This window comes from Doryrhamphus excisus, chromosome 16, assembly GCF_030265055.1.
Source record: "Doryrhamphus excisus isolate RoL2022-K1 chromosome 16, RoL_Dexc_1.0, whole genome shotgun sequence".
In the NCBI taxonomy this organism is placed as follows: domain Eukaryota; kingdom Metazoa; phylum Chordata; class Actinopteri; order Syngnathiformes; family Syngnathidae; genus Doryrhamphus; species Doryrhamphus excisus.
The window spans coordinates 14,624,348-14,639,438 of record NC_080481.1 but is presented as its reverse complement, the minus strand read 5'-3'; the positions used below and the strand labels follow the sequence as shown (position 1 = coordinate 14,639,438).

The 15,091-nt window shown below is 41.7% G+C and overlaps 1 protein-coding gene across 2 annotated transcripts in view; it reads left to right on the top strand.

The window, feature by feature from the left end:
* The first annotated feature begins 3,085 nt into the window (after positions 1 to 3,085).
* The window catches only part of LOC131104215 (chemokine-like protein TAFA-1), a 33,158-nt gene continuing 21,152 nt past the window's right edge, over positions 3,086 to 15,091 (top strand). The window contains exons 1-2 of one of the 2 annotated variants that reach the window (XM_058051172.1): positions 3,086 to 3,484; positions 5,979 to 6,123. In XM_058051172.1, the coding sequence (XP_057907155.1) occupies positions 5,982 to 6,123 (142 nt within the window). In that variant the 5' untranslated portion in view covers positions 3,086 to 3,484; positions 5,979 to 5,981. The remainder of the gene's footprint in view (positions 3,485 to 5,978; positions 6,124 to 15,091) is intronic. The other variant, XM_058051171.1, reaches the window with a different exon arrangement.

The following is a 15,091-nucleotide window of genomic DNA, read 5'->3' as shown; positions in this document are numbered from 1 at the left end:
ACTTACTTATGTAAGCTACATAAAAGGAACATTACAGTATGTATTCTGTCTACAATGCTTTTTTTTTTAATTCACATTTCTCCCACAATGTCAATTGAATTGCATGGGTTGAAAATACAAAATAAAAATTTCCAGTCATATTTTTAAAAACAATTAATCAGAAGCGGGTTGGAGTCCTTCCTGTGCAAGTCACAGGCAAGTCTGAAGTCACTGTGGTGAGAACCAAGCAAGTCAAGTCAACTTATTGCTTGTCCTGTCTTAATCTATTTTGCAGCAAAGTGCCACTCACACTGGTTCCGGTAGGCGCAAGCGTCCAATCAGGCTACGGAAATGGCGCCTTGTATACAGGAAGTTCTTGTAAACAACAGCCATATTTGCCTGCACAGCCGCAGAGTTCACGCATATAGTCCCGTCCTTAGTCAAGCAAGTTCTCAAATTTGCTTCAAGTCATGTGACTCAAGTCCTTGACCTCTGCAATTCATCATTTTGCGGTATGCATAGTGTTGTTTTGTACAGTACCACTCTTTAGTGTATGTAAATACTTTTAATATCAGCCCTTTTCATACAGACTATATTCTGTGGTTGTTTTCTTGGATTGGTTTTCTTCACTCTCTCACAGTAAGAACTAAAAATCAATTCAGCGGGCTTTAACGCAGTTGGAGTTAGTTAGGCAGTATAAACATTTATTTTTCTCAAACTTTTATGCATGCCTTGAAGGCCTCATACACTGAAAACTGCAGCTCTACACCACTGCTCTATCTTGTTCAGAGTCACGGCATTGGGCTGGAGATATACAGACCTGATCAAAATCTTAAGACCAGTTGGAAAGTTGCTGGAATATACATTTTGTACATTTTGACCTTAATGTTCTGTACGGCGGGCAAGTTTGCATGTTCTCCCCGTGCATGCGTGGGTTTTCTCCGGGTACTCCGGTTTCCTCCCACATTCCAAAAACATGCTAGGTTAATTGGCGACTCCAAATTGTCCATAGGTATGAATGTGAGTGTGAATGGTTGTTTGTCTATATGTGCCCTGTGATTGGCTGGCGACCCGTCCACCCCAGGTGTACCCCGCCTCTCGCCCGAAGACAGTTGGGATAGGCTCCGGCACCCCCCATGACCCTCGTGAGGATAAGCGGTAGAAAATGAATGAATGGACCTTAATGAGGTTTTAAGTAGAGTGAGACAAAAATACATTTGGAACTTGTCCAAATTATCGACTGAAACTGAAATTTATTGTTTTTCACCGAATCCAAAGTTCAAGACAACAGACGATCTTCTCAAATTCTAGTAGCGTGCCATTGCTGCTGAGGTTGGATGCAGTAAAAGTCATTCTTCAAGATCCCGAGCATAACGGAACAAAAGTGTCAAGTGGCAGACCCAAAAATATTACACCTGTCCTGAGCCGAAGGATCCGATTGGCTCTTCGCCAAGACACAGCGTGGTCCTCAACCCAAATTAAGACCCTTACTTTTGTACTGCTTAACTGTTTCTGTACTCAAATTTCCCCACTGAGGGACAAATAAAGGCATATCTTCATTCATTCATTCATTTTCTACCGCTTATCCTCACGAGGGTCGCGGGTGGTGCTGGAGCCTATCCCAGCTGTCTTCGGGCGAGAGGCGGGGTACACCCTGGACTGGTCGCCAGCCAATCACAGGGCACATATAGACAAACAACCATTCACACTCACATTCATATCTATGGACAATAAAGACAGCTGGGATAGGCTCCAGCATACCCGCAACCCTCGTGAGGATAAGCGGTAGAAAATTAATTAATTAATGAATAAAACACTTTTATTCACATGTAAATAATGGATCATTTCTTTGATTGATAATTTAATATTGGATATTGGATATTGGAGTGGTGGGGTGCCACGAAAGCATCTTGAATGCCTTGTGAGACCATCTGCAAAGCAAGAATCTAGGCCATAGGTATGGGGCCAAATTATTATAGTTGATATCGAAAAATAATGTGTTGTCCAAATCCTCACAACTGTTATGACTTACACTATTATGTTATGACTTATGCACTATTTCGGTGCCACATTTTTATTTTTTTTTAGATATTTACATGTTTTTTTTATGATGTGGCCGTCATTGAACTATGCAAAATATTTGGACTCCCTTGTCAGGTTCGGAAAACATCATATATAGGTGATTTTTTTTTCAATAGCCATTAAAAATAACAAATTCATTCATTTTCTACTGCTTATCCTCACAAGGGTCACGGGGGTGCTGGAGCCTATCCCAGCTGTCTTCGGGCAAGAGGCAGGGTACACCATGGACTGGTCGCCAGCCAATCACAGGGCACATATAGACAAACAACCATTCACACTCACATTCATACCTATGGACAATTTGGAGTCGCCAATTAACCTAGCATGTTTTTGGAATGTGGGAGGAAACCGGAGTACCCGAGAAAACCCACGCATGCACGGGGAGTACATGCAAACTCCACACAGAGATGGCCGAGGGTGGAATTGAACCCTGGTTTCCTAGCTGTGAGGTCTGTGCGCTAACCACTAGACCGCCAAGGCATATCTTATCTTATCTTATTTTGCCATTTAAACCCGAAAACGTAACCCCTTAGATGTCAACATTGGTAGAACTTCACTACCAAGCCACCAATTACGGCTGTCAATCATTGGTCATCATTGGTGTCAACTAAAGTTTCTTACTTCCCTACAATCAATCTCCCTGTTTATATGATATAACAACACAACAACTCCATGTTTCTTTGAGTGAGATGGGGCATTCACTGTCCACGCATTTGGGTTTTATTATGTGGGGCGGCTGCATGTGACTTCTGGGACGTGTGAGTAGAAATGCTGCCCCAGGTGATTCACTCAATATGTAAATCAATGTTAATCATGTGGCCACACTTAGGTGCGTGCTGCCTACCGCCCTCATTTGCATTTCTCAGCAGTATCTGATCAGGTGCTACGTACAATCCCACCATGGCTTCTAATCCAGAGGCAGTCTCTAAGGCTCTAAGGCGTGTGTAACTGACTTAACAGTCTGCCCGGCTGCACAGAAACATTTGTGTCTTGGCGCTGAGTGAGGAGGGAGGGGTGTGGGGGGGGGAGTCAGTCAGAGCCGAGGCTGCCTCTTACTGGAAAAGATGCAGACGGTGAGAGGAGAGATTCCACTACACTTGAACAAGGTTCTTGCCGCACGTGCCGACACATGCAAAGGGGCAGATGAATTCAGTGGGAGCCACTCCTGAAGGGGCAGCAGTGATATTTTCAAAGGTGGACTTGAAAGAGCTGTACATCTATTCCCCCCCCACCACCACCACCAACCCCCCCTTCTTCTCATTTCTGAATCACTGGACTGTAGCAATCAAAGAGTGGAGCGGCGAAGTCAGTGGAGTTCTCTCCTCCAGCTGAGTGAGCTGAATGGAATCAACATGAGCGTCATCATGGATGGATTTATGGCATTTTGATGACATATTTTTATAATTATTGACCGGTTGCTCAGGTGAGTATTTTATTTCTGCTTTCTGCAAATGGAAGAAACATAACGGTGATTAAGTTCTATCAGTAAATCATACTGTTTTGTGGACAATTCATAAATAATATTGTCTTGATGTCTTCAGGCAAACATTTTATTTCTACTTTCTGCAAATGGAAGAAACACAACAGTGATTAAGTTCTATCAGTAAATCATACATTCCCAATAGGAATGTCTGTTTTGTGAAAAAAAATCATATATAATATTGTCTTGATGTCTTTAGGCAAACATTTCTAATCAATATAACTCTTGTACTTTATTGAACTATTCAGATAGGCACCACAGATACCGGAAATATTTCAAATCCATTTTCTAAATATGCTTCTCCTCTACCATGAATATAAGCCACATTGTTAATTCAGCTATAAACATTTGGATAAAAATTAGAGAAAAAGTTGAAATTATTCATACTTTGTGCATGTACTGTCTCTTGAATCTAAAGAGATCCTTGTGAGCCAACTTTTAAATGTAATTCATGTTGCCAGGTTGTTACAGAAGATAAAACCATAAGAGGTTGAATGTCACTTTAATGGAGATAAAAAAAAAAAAAGCGCTGCTGTTGTTATGTTTTTATTTCTCTTCTCTAAACAATGTGCTGCAATGGATTTGGATTCCTATTCCTGCTGTGTCACTGTCACATTATTCTGACAGACACAGAAATACCCCGGCAGCCGTCTTGCTTGTGAAATCATGTCTTTCCGTAAGTTGGAGTTTGGTTTGGAGGCAGGGACACTGCTTGGGAGTAGAAGGGAATCAGCCTGTCAGGGAGAATTTCTGCTGCACAAGAAAAAAAACTCCCTAGGGATCTCTCCACATTTGCAGCATCGTGGCTCTTGAAGAAGACAGGCTAAACCAGGAAGACAATCCATGAAGAAGACATTTAATCATCTTCAAGATGAATTTTAGTGATTAAAGCGGCTGTAAGTGGAAATGGAGAAATGGAGCAATTGCAAGGTGGTTCTGTAAAAGTGGTGGACCTGCCAGGACAGCTCTCATGTTGTATTACTATTAGCAGATAGTCAGATATTGGACAATTTAAAAATATATTTATAAAACGCTGTAGGCGGCACGGCGCAAGAGTGGTTGCCACACAGGCCACACAGCTAGGAGACCCGAGTTCAATTCCACCCTGTGTGGAGTTTGCATGTTCTCCCCGTGCATGCGTGGGTTTTCTCCGTGTACTCCGGTTTCCTCCCACATTCCAAAAACATGCTAGGTTAATTGGCGACTCCAAATTGTCCATAGGTATGAATGTGAGTGTGAATGGTTGTTTGTCTATATGTGCCCTGTGATTGGCTGGCGACCAGTCCAGGGTGTACCCCGCCTTTCGCCTGAAGACAGCTGGGATAGGCTCCAGCATACCCGCAACCCTCGTGAGGATAATGAATAAAATGAATAAAACACTTTTATTCACATGTAAATAATGGATCATTTCTTTGATTGATAATTTAATATTGGATATTGGATATTGGAGTGGTGGGGTGCCAGGAAAGCATCTTGAATGCCTTGTGACACCATCTGCAAAGCAAGAATCTAGGCCATAGGTATGGGGCCAAATGTGTTGTCCAAATCCTCACCTCAAACTGTTATGACTTACACTATTATGTTATGACTTATGCACTATTTCAGTGTGACTATTTTTTTTTTTTTTTTAGATATTTACATGTTTTTTTATGATGTGGCCGTCATTGAACGATGCAAAAATATTTGGACTCCCTTGTCAGGTTCGGAAAACATCATATATAGGTGATTTTTTTTTAAACCAAAAAATATAAGAACACTAATATATGTTACCAACAGCCATTAAAAAAACAAATTGAAGAAAATAAATTCTATTGCTAAACTTTGCCAAATTGCTTTTAGCTGACAACAAACATGCCAAAAGTGTGTGTGTGTGTGTGTGTGTGTGTGTTGCCTAGACCGTGGCCTGCAGCGTCGGAGCAGAAAGTGGGTGTCGAACAGTGTCGATTCTAGCTATGGGCTACATGGGCGATTGCCCAAGGCAGCATTGTCCAGGGGTAAAGAAAAAAAATCAATTTACTAATGCTCTGCGCTAACCAAATCCTCATGAAGTAAGCACATAACATACGGGCGCCCTCTACAGGCGTTATACTCACGCCATGGCGTCGATCTGCCAAGGCCGTCATTCAAGCCGGAATCGCCACTGAAATACAATGGGCAATTTTCCTGGGTTAGCGCCAAGGAAAACAGTGCCTTTAAATTTTATACATAACAGACGTTTTCCAAAAACGTTTTTTTTTAACTTGTTAAAACACAGTTGTTGTATAAAGACGCATCAATTCAACCTAACCTCAGACATCTCGATTTTTCCTCACTGACTCTATTACATTTCACATATATTTGGCCTTGAGTATTGCACAAACAAATCTTCAGTAATATTTTATTTGAAGTTGAAGTCCCAAAATGAGAAAATGATGTATTTTGCTGCCCTGATCCTCAGCAGATGTGTCCTGTCATGTCCTGGCTGCTCTGCCTGTGCCTCTGGGTCAGTGTGACGGCCATTCAGCTGTGTCAGGCGACTTTCTACGACACCATACAGCAGCACCATGGAACGAGGCCTGGGAGAACCACCATCCACATGATCGGTGAGCTCTTTCCTGTGTTGTGCATAGTACCAATTTTAAGCATTTAAAGGAGGAGAAAATGCCTTTTCACTTGATTGTTATCGAACAAAGGGGCATGCTGCCTTTGCTCTCAGAAAACCTTAACTTGTTTGGCTTCTCACATTTAATTAGATTGTCACAAGCTTGCTTCGATTTCCTGTGAGTTCATTTGACTATCACAATGGAAAGAACTATTTTTAACCTTGCAACAAATCAATGTTGGTATTTTATGCTTTAAGACAACGCAGCACGAGACAGCACGTGCCAAGGACATGCTGTAAAACAAAGAAAGTTTTCGTACATCACATATCTTAAGATGCACGTCTGACCTGACAAAGAACTTTAAGGAGAATAATTTTTATTGTGTTGCTTTCAAATGTAAATGGGAATATATCACAACAGAAATATTTGTCTTGTTTTTCCATCCATTTTCTATACCGCTTATCCTCACGAGAGTCACGGGCATGCTGGAGCCTATCCCAGCTGTCTTCGGGCCAGACTGGTCGCCAGCCAATCACAGGGCACATATAGACAAACAACCATTCACACTCATATTCATACCTATGGACAATTTGGAGTTCTAGCATCTTTTTGGAATGTAGGAAAAAAACGGGAAAAAAATATAAATATAAATAAATATAAAAAATAAATAAATAAATAAATAAATAAATAAATAAATAAATAAATAAATAAATAAATAAATAAATAAATATAAAAAATATAAAAAATAACAGAATATAACAGAAACCCTTTTGTGTCAGCAAATGTTAACACGTTATTCTGTACTTCATGCAGTGAACACCAAGTTCCTGAATACCAACCCTGGCGGGTTGGTGCTTGTTGTTTTGCACACATGTACGTCTTTTTGTTTTCCACCATATTTTCATGCCAAACAGGTCAAAAGCATAACCTTGCTTAGGGGGAAGAATATGTTGTTAGTTGTGGACAAATACTGGAGAAATGGTTGCCATTGGTTACAGTCATTATGGGAACTATAGACTGGAAGTTACACCTCCACACTCTGCTTTAGTGAAAAAAAATAATAATACTGGAGTGGGTGAATAGTAAAAAAAAAACAAAAAGAAAGAAACATATGGACAATTTAGTCATTCAGGGTTAATTCAATATTCAGGCGGTAAATTTGTTGTTAACGTGGATCTTTATTATGCTTTTTTTTCATTATTCTGACCTATAAATGTAGTTAGAATGTTGTATTCTCGTGTTAAACGATGGAAGTTTCAGATAATGAGGTTTGAGAATTTGTAATTGAGCGCTGAAAGAATTTTGGGATGGCTCAAAATGTTCGATGTCAGAGGGCGTGGTAAAATTGTTCTTTTGTGTTGTCACAGAGGAGCGAGATTCGCTCTCTGCCCTCCCCCAAGGCCTGCTTTTCTGTTTACAAAACAAGCTCAGGCATAAGTTATTAGAGTTGGTGATTCCCAGCAAGAGGAAAATATTTTAATTTGTCAACGTCATTTCACACAGGACTGTTTTTTGTGAACATGAAATATTTCGGCAAGCTCTCACCAGGAAAGCTTCATTAATGTCGGACACGCTGTGCATCTGTCTACGGAGAGAACAGTGAGCAGTCTGGAACATGGTAGTACCGCAAAAAAACATGTAATGACCACCTCTGACAAAGTGTGTCCGACAATGAGTGCTCCTCATCAGAGTTCATACATGCTAAGTCAGGTTTCTCCAGCCAGTAGCTCATTTCAATTACCTCTCCAAAGACTTTATTCATTTATTATCAACTCCTATACCCACAAAATTAGAACGTGTTGTTTGCTGTAGCCAGGAAGTACTTTGGGAATGTGACCAATTACAGCGGCGTGGTCGTGCCCGGAGGTGTGCCGTGGGTGGAAAAATAAAAACCAAATTCAAGGAAATATAGCAGGAATAGGTGCAGATTCTGGAAGATCTGGAACATTTTCTGTGCAGGTTATTGTCTGTCGCTGCTCTATAGGATTCAAGCTCTATAGGTGTGGAGCTTAAACAGATGACATTGTCTGTGAAGCCACTTGCTGTTCTTAATTAAGATTTAACCTTAACTGAATTCACACCGGCGGCACGGCGGTCTAGTGGTTAGCGCGCAGACCTCACAGCTAGGAGACCAGGGTTCAATTCCACCCTCGGCCATCTCTGTGTGGAGTTTGCATGTTCTCCCCGTGCATGCGTGGGTTTTCTTCAAGTACTCCGGTTTCCTCCCACATTCCAAAAACATGCTAGGCTAATTGGCGACTTCAAATTTTCCATAGGTATGAATGTGAGTGTGAATGGTTGTTTGTCTATATGCGTCCTGTGATTGGCTGGCAACCAGTCCAGGGTGTACCCCGCCTCTCGCCCGAAGACAGCTGGGATAGGCTCCAGCACCTCGTGAGGAAAAAACGGTAGAAAATGAATGAATGAATTCACACCCTGACTGAAGATCCCTTAGATATTCGGTACATTTTGCACTTTTCTCTCTGAGTCACCGCAGCTGATATTCATGCTACATTGACTCCCCTCAATTTGCTCAGCAACAGCAACAATGCACCTTCTGAAATTGAGCTGAATAGAAAACGACCAAACCGCTGTAGTTGAACTTTCATTTTCATCAGGCCTCGAGGTGTGTAAACATTTTCCGTCAGATTTGACAGAGAGGACGCCATGGACCAGTGGAGCTCAAACATATCAGCAGCATTCTGCATGTCATTATTCACAATGAAAAACATTAAGAACACCGGAAAAATGGGAAAATGGGAAATATTTGAAATTGTTGAATTCCTTAGGTTGCTTAAAACGATGCCATTTCATTTAGCACAGTGTGGCTAGTCTTCACTCATGGATAAATGAGATGCCAGTTTTATGACCAGAAGATGGGCTGCCCGTCCAGATTGATCTTGACACAGAGACATTTGTTCTGCGCTCCGAGTTTTGCGCCTGTTGGATTGGTGGGAGGATTGGGGTTGACGGGTCATGAATTGGTGGCAAGAAGGCCAGTGGATGCACACCGCTGGGCCAATCATTAAAGCCAGCCAAATGCCACAAGTTCAACGTGACCGCTATTACTCAGGAAAATCGAGATTACAGAAGACGAGGGATCACACGAGACCTGTCCAATTGAAATTTAGATCCATGGGAGACTTTTTTTTTTTTTTAAAACCTTAGTCCCGAGTTCAATTCCACCCTCGACACTCTCTGTGTGGAGTTTTGCGTGGGTTTTCTCCGGGTACTCCGGTTTCCTCCCACATTCCAAAAAACATGCTAGGTTAATTGGCGACTCCAAATTGTCCATAGGTATGAATGTGAGTGTGAATGGTTGTTTGTCTATATGTGCCCTGTGATTGGCTGGCGACCAGTCCAGGGTGTACCCCGCCTCTCGCCCGAAGACAGCTGGGATAGGCTCCAGCACCCCCCGCGACCCTCGTGAGGATAAGGGGTAGAAAATGAATGAATGAACCTTAGTCCATCACTTTGTGGTAGGCTATCCATGGCAACATGCTCCTTGTCATTAGACAACCCACATTGGCAGCTGCATTATAAAGGGCTTTTTTTCCAAAGGTTAGCAAGCTGCATGACCCCACAGTAAGTTTTTGTATTGTATATATATATGGTCTGTGATTAGAACAAGATGACCCAGCTTGAGCAGCTTGACTTAGGCAGCATTCCATTCTCTGCTGTGGTCAAGGTTTTTTTTTTTTTTTCTACTGCTATACAGGCAGTGCTGGCCTCAGCCGCATGATTCATATGGCGCACATATAATTGGTCCAAAGACCATGAATGCCATGAAAAAAAGAACAGATTGTGTTTTTCATGCATCTATAGAGCTCTTCCTCCTACCTGTTCTTGTAGCGCACCTAATAATTCCATGAGAGGGCATTTAAACTCAAGCCTAGGATTCTCTGTGGGTTTGTGGTAGTTGTACCCGTGACTGCTATTTGTGCAGTAATCACCTGGTGTGATATATAATATACTGTATATTAACTGGGCTGCACGGTAATAAAGTGGTTAGCGAGCTTCCCTCACAGCTAGGGGACCCGAGTTTAATTCCATGTGGAGTTTGCATGTTCTTCCCGTGCATGCGTGGGTTTTCACCGGGTACTCCGATTTCTTCCCACATTCCAAAAACATGCTAGGTTAATTGGCGACTCCAAATTGTGCATAGGTATGAATGTGAGTGTGAATGGTTGTTTGTCTTTCCTCTTGCCTGAAGACAGCTGGGATAGGCTCCAGCACCCCGCGACCCTCTTGAGGATAAGCGGTAGAAAATGAATGAATGAATGAATGAATGTATATTAACTGAGAATATTTGTGTTTTTTTTTGTGTGTTTGTAATCTTTTTTGTGTTTTTGATTATCAAGCATGGTCTGTTTCATTTGGGGTGAAGTTTGTTTTTGTGCTCATTCATTCATATTTTTATTTTAAAGGGGACCTATTATGTTTTCCTACTTTGCTGACATATAAATATAGTTAGAATATTATATTTTCATGTTAAACAATGCCGAAGTTTCAGATAATGAGGTTTGCACATTTAGAAGAGAGCCGTGAAAGATGTTTTTTTGTAACCCTGGCTCCCTGTGACATCACAAAAAGCTGTGCCATTGGGCCAGGTACGCTCTAGGACCACCCTCCGCACAATTCTTCGCTCTATTCACGGTTGTTAGCTTAAAGTCAGGCAGAAGTGGTTGGACTTACATTTTTAATTGTTGACTGCATGTAAAACTATTAAAGTTTGTGTATGTCTGGGAAAGATAAATTGCATTTGCATTAAATATTATTGGAAAAACTGATTCAGTTCGACCTTCTGGAAGGAGTTACAGTATGTGAATTTCTGCTACTTGCTAATGTTCAATAACTGGCAATGATACTTTCATTTGATGAAGGTAAATAAACATTCTCCCACACGTCTTTCATAGTAACAACTCAAACGCACATAGAATTTTATGAGTCTTATATACTCTAAATTCTGAATAACAAATAATGATACCGCACAAGATGATCTCATAGAGCGAGGAAGAATATGTGCATCCTGTGGAGGTGTTAGCCGAGAGAAAAAGAGTAACCATGGTTGCCTGAGGTGGCCTTGCACCATGGTGAACCCCCTCCCACCAAATGTCCCCTTTGCCGCGCCATACTGTGCACAATTGAAAGGTCATTGATTGTCAACGCAGTGAAGAGAATCTCTTACCTTGAGGTTGATGTGCAATTATTTTATATAGCAAGTTAAGATATGCAAAATAGGAAGATATGATAATATGTAGAAATAACTCTACTGTAGGTATGATTTCATCAGAGAAAACTATCCCGTTTTCATGATATTCGTCTTCGGGCGAGAGAGGCGGGGTACACCCTGGACTGGTCGCCAGCCAATCACAGGGCACATATAGACAAACAACCATTCACACTCACATTCATACCTATGGACAATTTGGAGTCGCTAATTAACCTAGCATGTTTTTTTTGGAATGTGGGAGGAAACCGGAGTACCCGGAGAAAACCCACGCATGCACGGGGAGAACATGCAAACTCCACACAGAGATGGCCGAGGGTGGAATTGAACACAGGTCTCCTAGCTAACCACTCGTCTGCCTTGCAGGCTTTGCTCTTATTTCATTCATTCATTAATTTTCTACCGCTTTTCCTCACAAGGGTCGCGGGGGGTGCTGGAGCCTATCCCAGCTGTCTTCGGGCGAGAGGCGGGGTACACCCTGGACTGGTCGCCAGCCAATCACATGGCACATATAGACAAACAACCATTCACACTCACATTCATACCTATGGACAATTTGGAGTCGCTAATTAACCTAGCATGTTTTTTTGGAATGTGGGAGGAAACCGGAGTACCCGGAGAAAACCCACGCATGCAAACTCCACACAGAGATGGCCGAGGGTGGAATTGAACCCTGGTCTCCAGCTGTGAGGTCTGCGCGCTAACCACTCAACCACCGTGCAGCCGTGTAATTAATTGTTAAAAAAAGAAAAAAACGTAAGAACCACTAGCATAACTGAATGCATGGAAAAAAACAGAATACGTCTCGTGGGACAAAATCAAAGTTGCACAGTGCAACTTTGCAACTTGCACACCACACCACTGCAGGTGATGGCGGGGGCTGGCTTGTGACACCCATGTTATGACCCCATGTCCCATGATTGACAGTAATAGCGGTCATCTGCAACGTTGCATATGTGATTTATCTCATAAGTCATAACATCATTGCAATTACTCATTATCATCCATTCATGAGATTTAGTGTTGAATGGAGTGGAGGGAGATTTTTGTTTTATTTTTTTTAATATTGTCTGTTCCAAGAAAGGAAGCTACTGGCTGCTCACACTGACATGAAAAATGGATATTCGGTTGTCACAAACAAAGGTTGTATCCTCTACGCGCTGTTTTAGACACTGACAATTTAATAGCCTTATATAACACATCCTGGAGGCACATTAGGTTGACATACACCCCCCCCCCCCCCCATCCCCAACATCTCCCCCAATCTTTTAAACCTCCTCTCAACCATTTTTTTTTTTTTTTGGTCAATGCCACTTCAGTGTTGCTGATGATGGGAAGCGGCGTTCCTCCTCAAGCCAGAGGCCTCGCCACATTTGTGGTGGCGAATATCCCGCTTCTTTTGCCATCTCCGCACATGCTACTTGTGACGTGACAACACTGAGCGCAAGAAACTTCTATTATTGCTTTCAAAATGGATTTTCTCTGCAGTAAAGAGAGGCAAAGCCGGTTCCGCAGGGGTTGTATCATACTGTATATTTCTACTGCTATTATATTATTTCCTTTTGTTAGCCCCTGAAAGAAAGAACACATTTCTTTAAGTAAATAAATCAAAGGACAATCAGTGCCCTAATTATTATTGTATGCTCATAGCTACAAATGGCTTTTGCATATTTCAGTATTTGCCATTTATTTCGTCTTTCGGTTGATGAATAATTCAGAGGAGTGCTCCTCCAAGCTTGTGGATATTTGTTTAAACAGCATGTTTAATTGAAGTCTTTCAGCCATTGTGTAGGGGCTATGGTTTGTGGTTATAATGCTTATATGCAAAACCAATTCCAGTAGCCCACAGCTTAATTAATTAGCCAGCTTCTTCACCCTTGTGTTTCCACCAGACGGCTCTTACTGTACAAAGTGTGAGCATTAAAGAAAGAAAGGGATGTTGGTCAGGGTTCAAAAAGTTTTCTTTCACTTTTATCCATCCAGTCACCATTTTTTATGCCTCTTATCTTCACTTGGGTCACGCGGGGTATGCTGGAGCCTATCCCAGCTGCCTTTAGCCGCATTGTCAATCGATATCAATACTTGCTGGTACTATTGTCCAAAGAACATTCATTCATTCATTCATTTTATACCTCTTATCCTCACTTGGGTCACGGGGGGTATGCTGGAGCCTATCCCAGTTGCCTTTACCCAGTTTTCAATGGATATCAATACTTGCTGGTACTATTGTCCAAAGAACATTCATTCATTTTATACTGCTTATCCTCACTTGGGTCGCGGGGATTATGCTGGAGCCTACCCCAGCTGCCTTTCGCCAAGTTGTCAATGGATATCAATACTTGCTGGTACTATTGTCCAAAGAACATGAATTCATTTTATACCGCTTATCCTCACTAAGGTCGCGGGGATTATGCTGGAGCCTATCCCAGCTGCCTTTAGCCCAATTGGTAATGTATATCAATACTTGCAGGTACTATTGTCCAAAGAGCATTGATTCATTTTCTTCCGCTTACCCTCACTAGGGTCGCAGTGGGTTATGCTGGAGCCTATCCCAGTTGCCTTTAGCCCAGTTGTCAATGGATATCAATACTTGCTGGTACTATTGTCCAAAGAACATTCATTCATTTTCTACTGCTTATCCTCACTAGGGTTGCGGAGGTATGCTGGAGCCTATCCCAGCTGACTTTAGCCCAGTTGTCAATGGATATCAATACTTGGAGGTACTATTGTCCAAAGAACATTCATTCATTTTCTACTGCTTATCCTCACTAGGGTCGCAGAGGTATGCTGGAGCCTATCCCAGCTGCCTTTAGCCCAATAGTTAATGTATATCAATACTTGCAGGTACTATTTTCCAAAGAGCATTGATTCATTTTCTCCCGCTTACCCTCACTAGGGTCGCGGAGGTATGCTGGAGCCTATCCCAGCTGCTTTTAGCCCAGTTGTCAATGGATATCAATACTTGCTGGTACTATTGTCCAAAGAACATTCATTCATTTTCTACTGCTTATCCTCACTAGGGTTGCGGAGGTATGCTGGAGCCTATCCCAGCTGCCTTTATCCCAGTTGTCAATTGATATCAATACTTGCAGGTACTAATGTCCACAGAACATTTGGTTTAAAAATGTTTTTTTTTTAATAAACATGCAAGGGGAAAAAAAGGTTAATAGCCTTGTGAACATTTAGCAGGCACGTTAATCACAAATCCCAGTCACTGCAGCAGCGTTTAGCAGATAGCACGAGGCAGCGTGTTATGTGTCATCCTTGTGACCTCTGAGGCAGCCATGTCCTCAATTCCTTTTTGTGTAATACGCCTCATCATCAATTGCTTCAGGCACATTTTCATGTTCAGACTTTCTGCCATCAAAACCGTACAATATCAAATGATTTCTTGCACTGTAGCACACCTCAAACATCAGCATCATCGTTGCCGCAGTGAGCTAAATAAACAAGCATCTTCTGTCTATGTTTATTAATTGTACCGTATATTTAGAACATGATAAAAAAAAAGGCAGACATATAGGGCAAACTGTTATCTGCTACTGGCATCGTCTGTTATGACAAACTCAACCTTTGCTGCATCTTGTGCAAAAATAGGCACTTTTGCATGTTTTATAGCACATTCAAAGCAATTTCAATGGAAAGCAGTGAATAAATAGGTAGGATATGTACTCGGGTTACATTATAATTAACTAAAAACAGGATCAGAAGTGTAACTTATAAATAACTTTCTGCTGC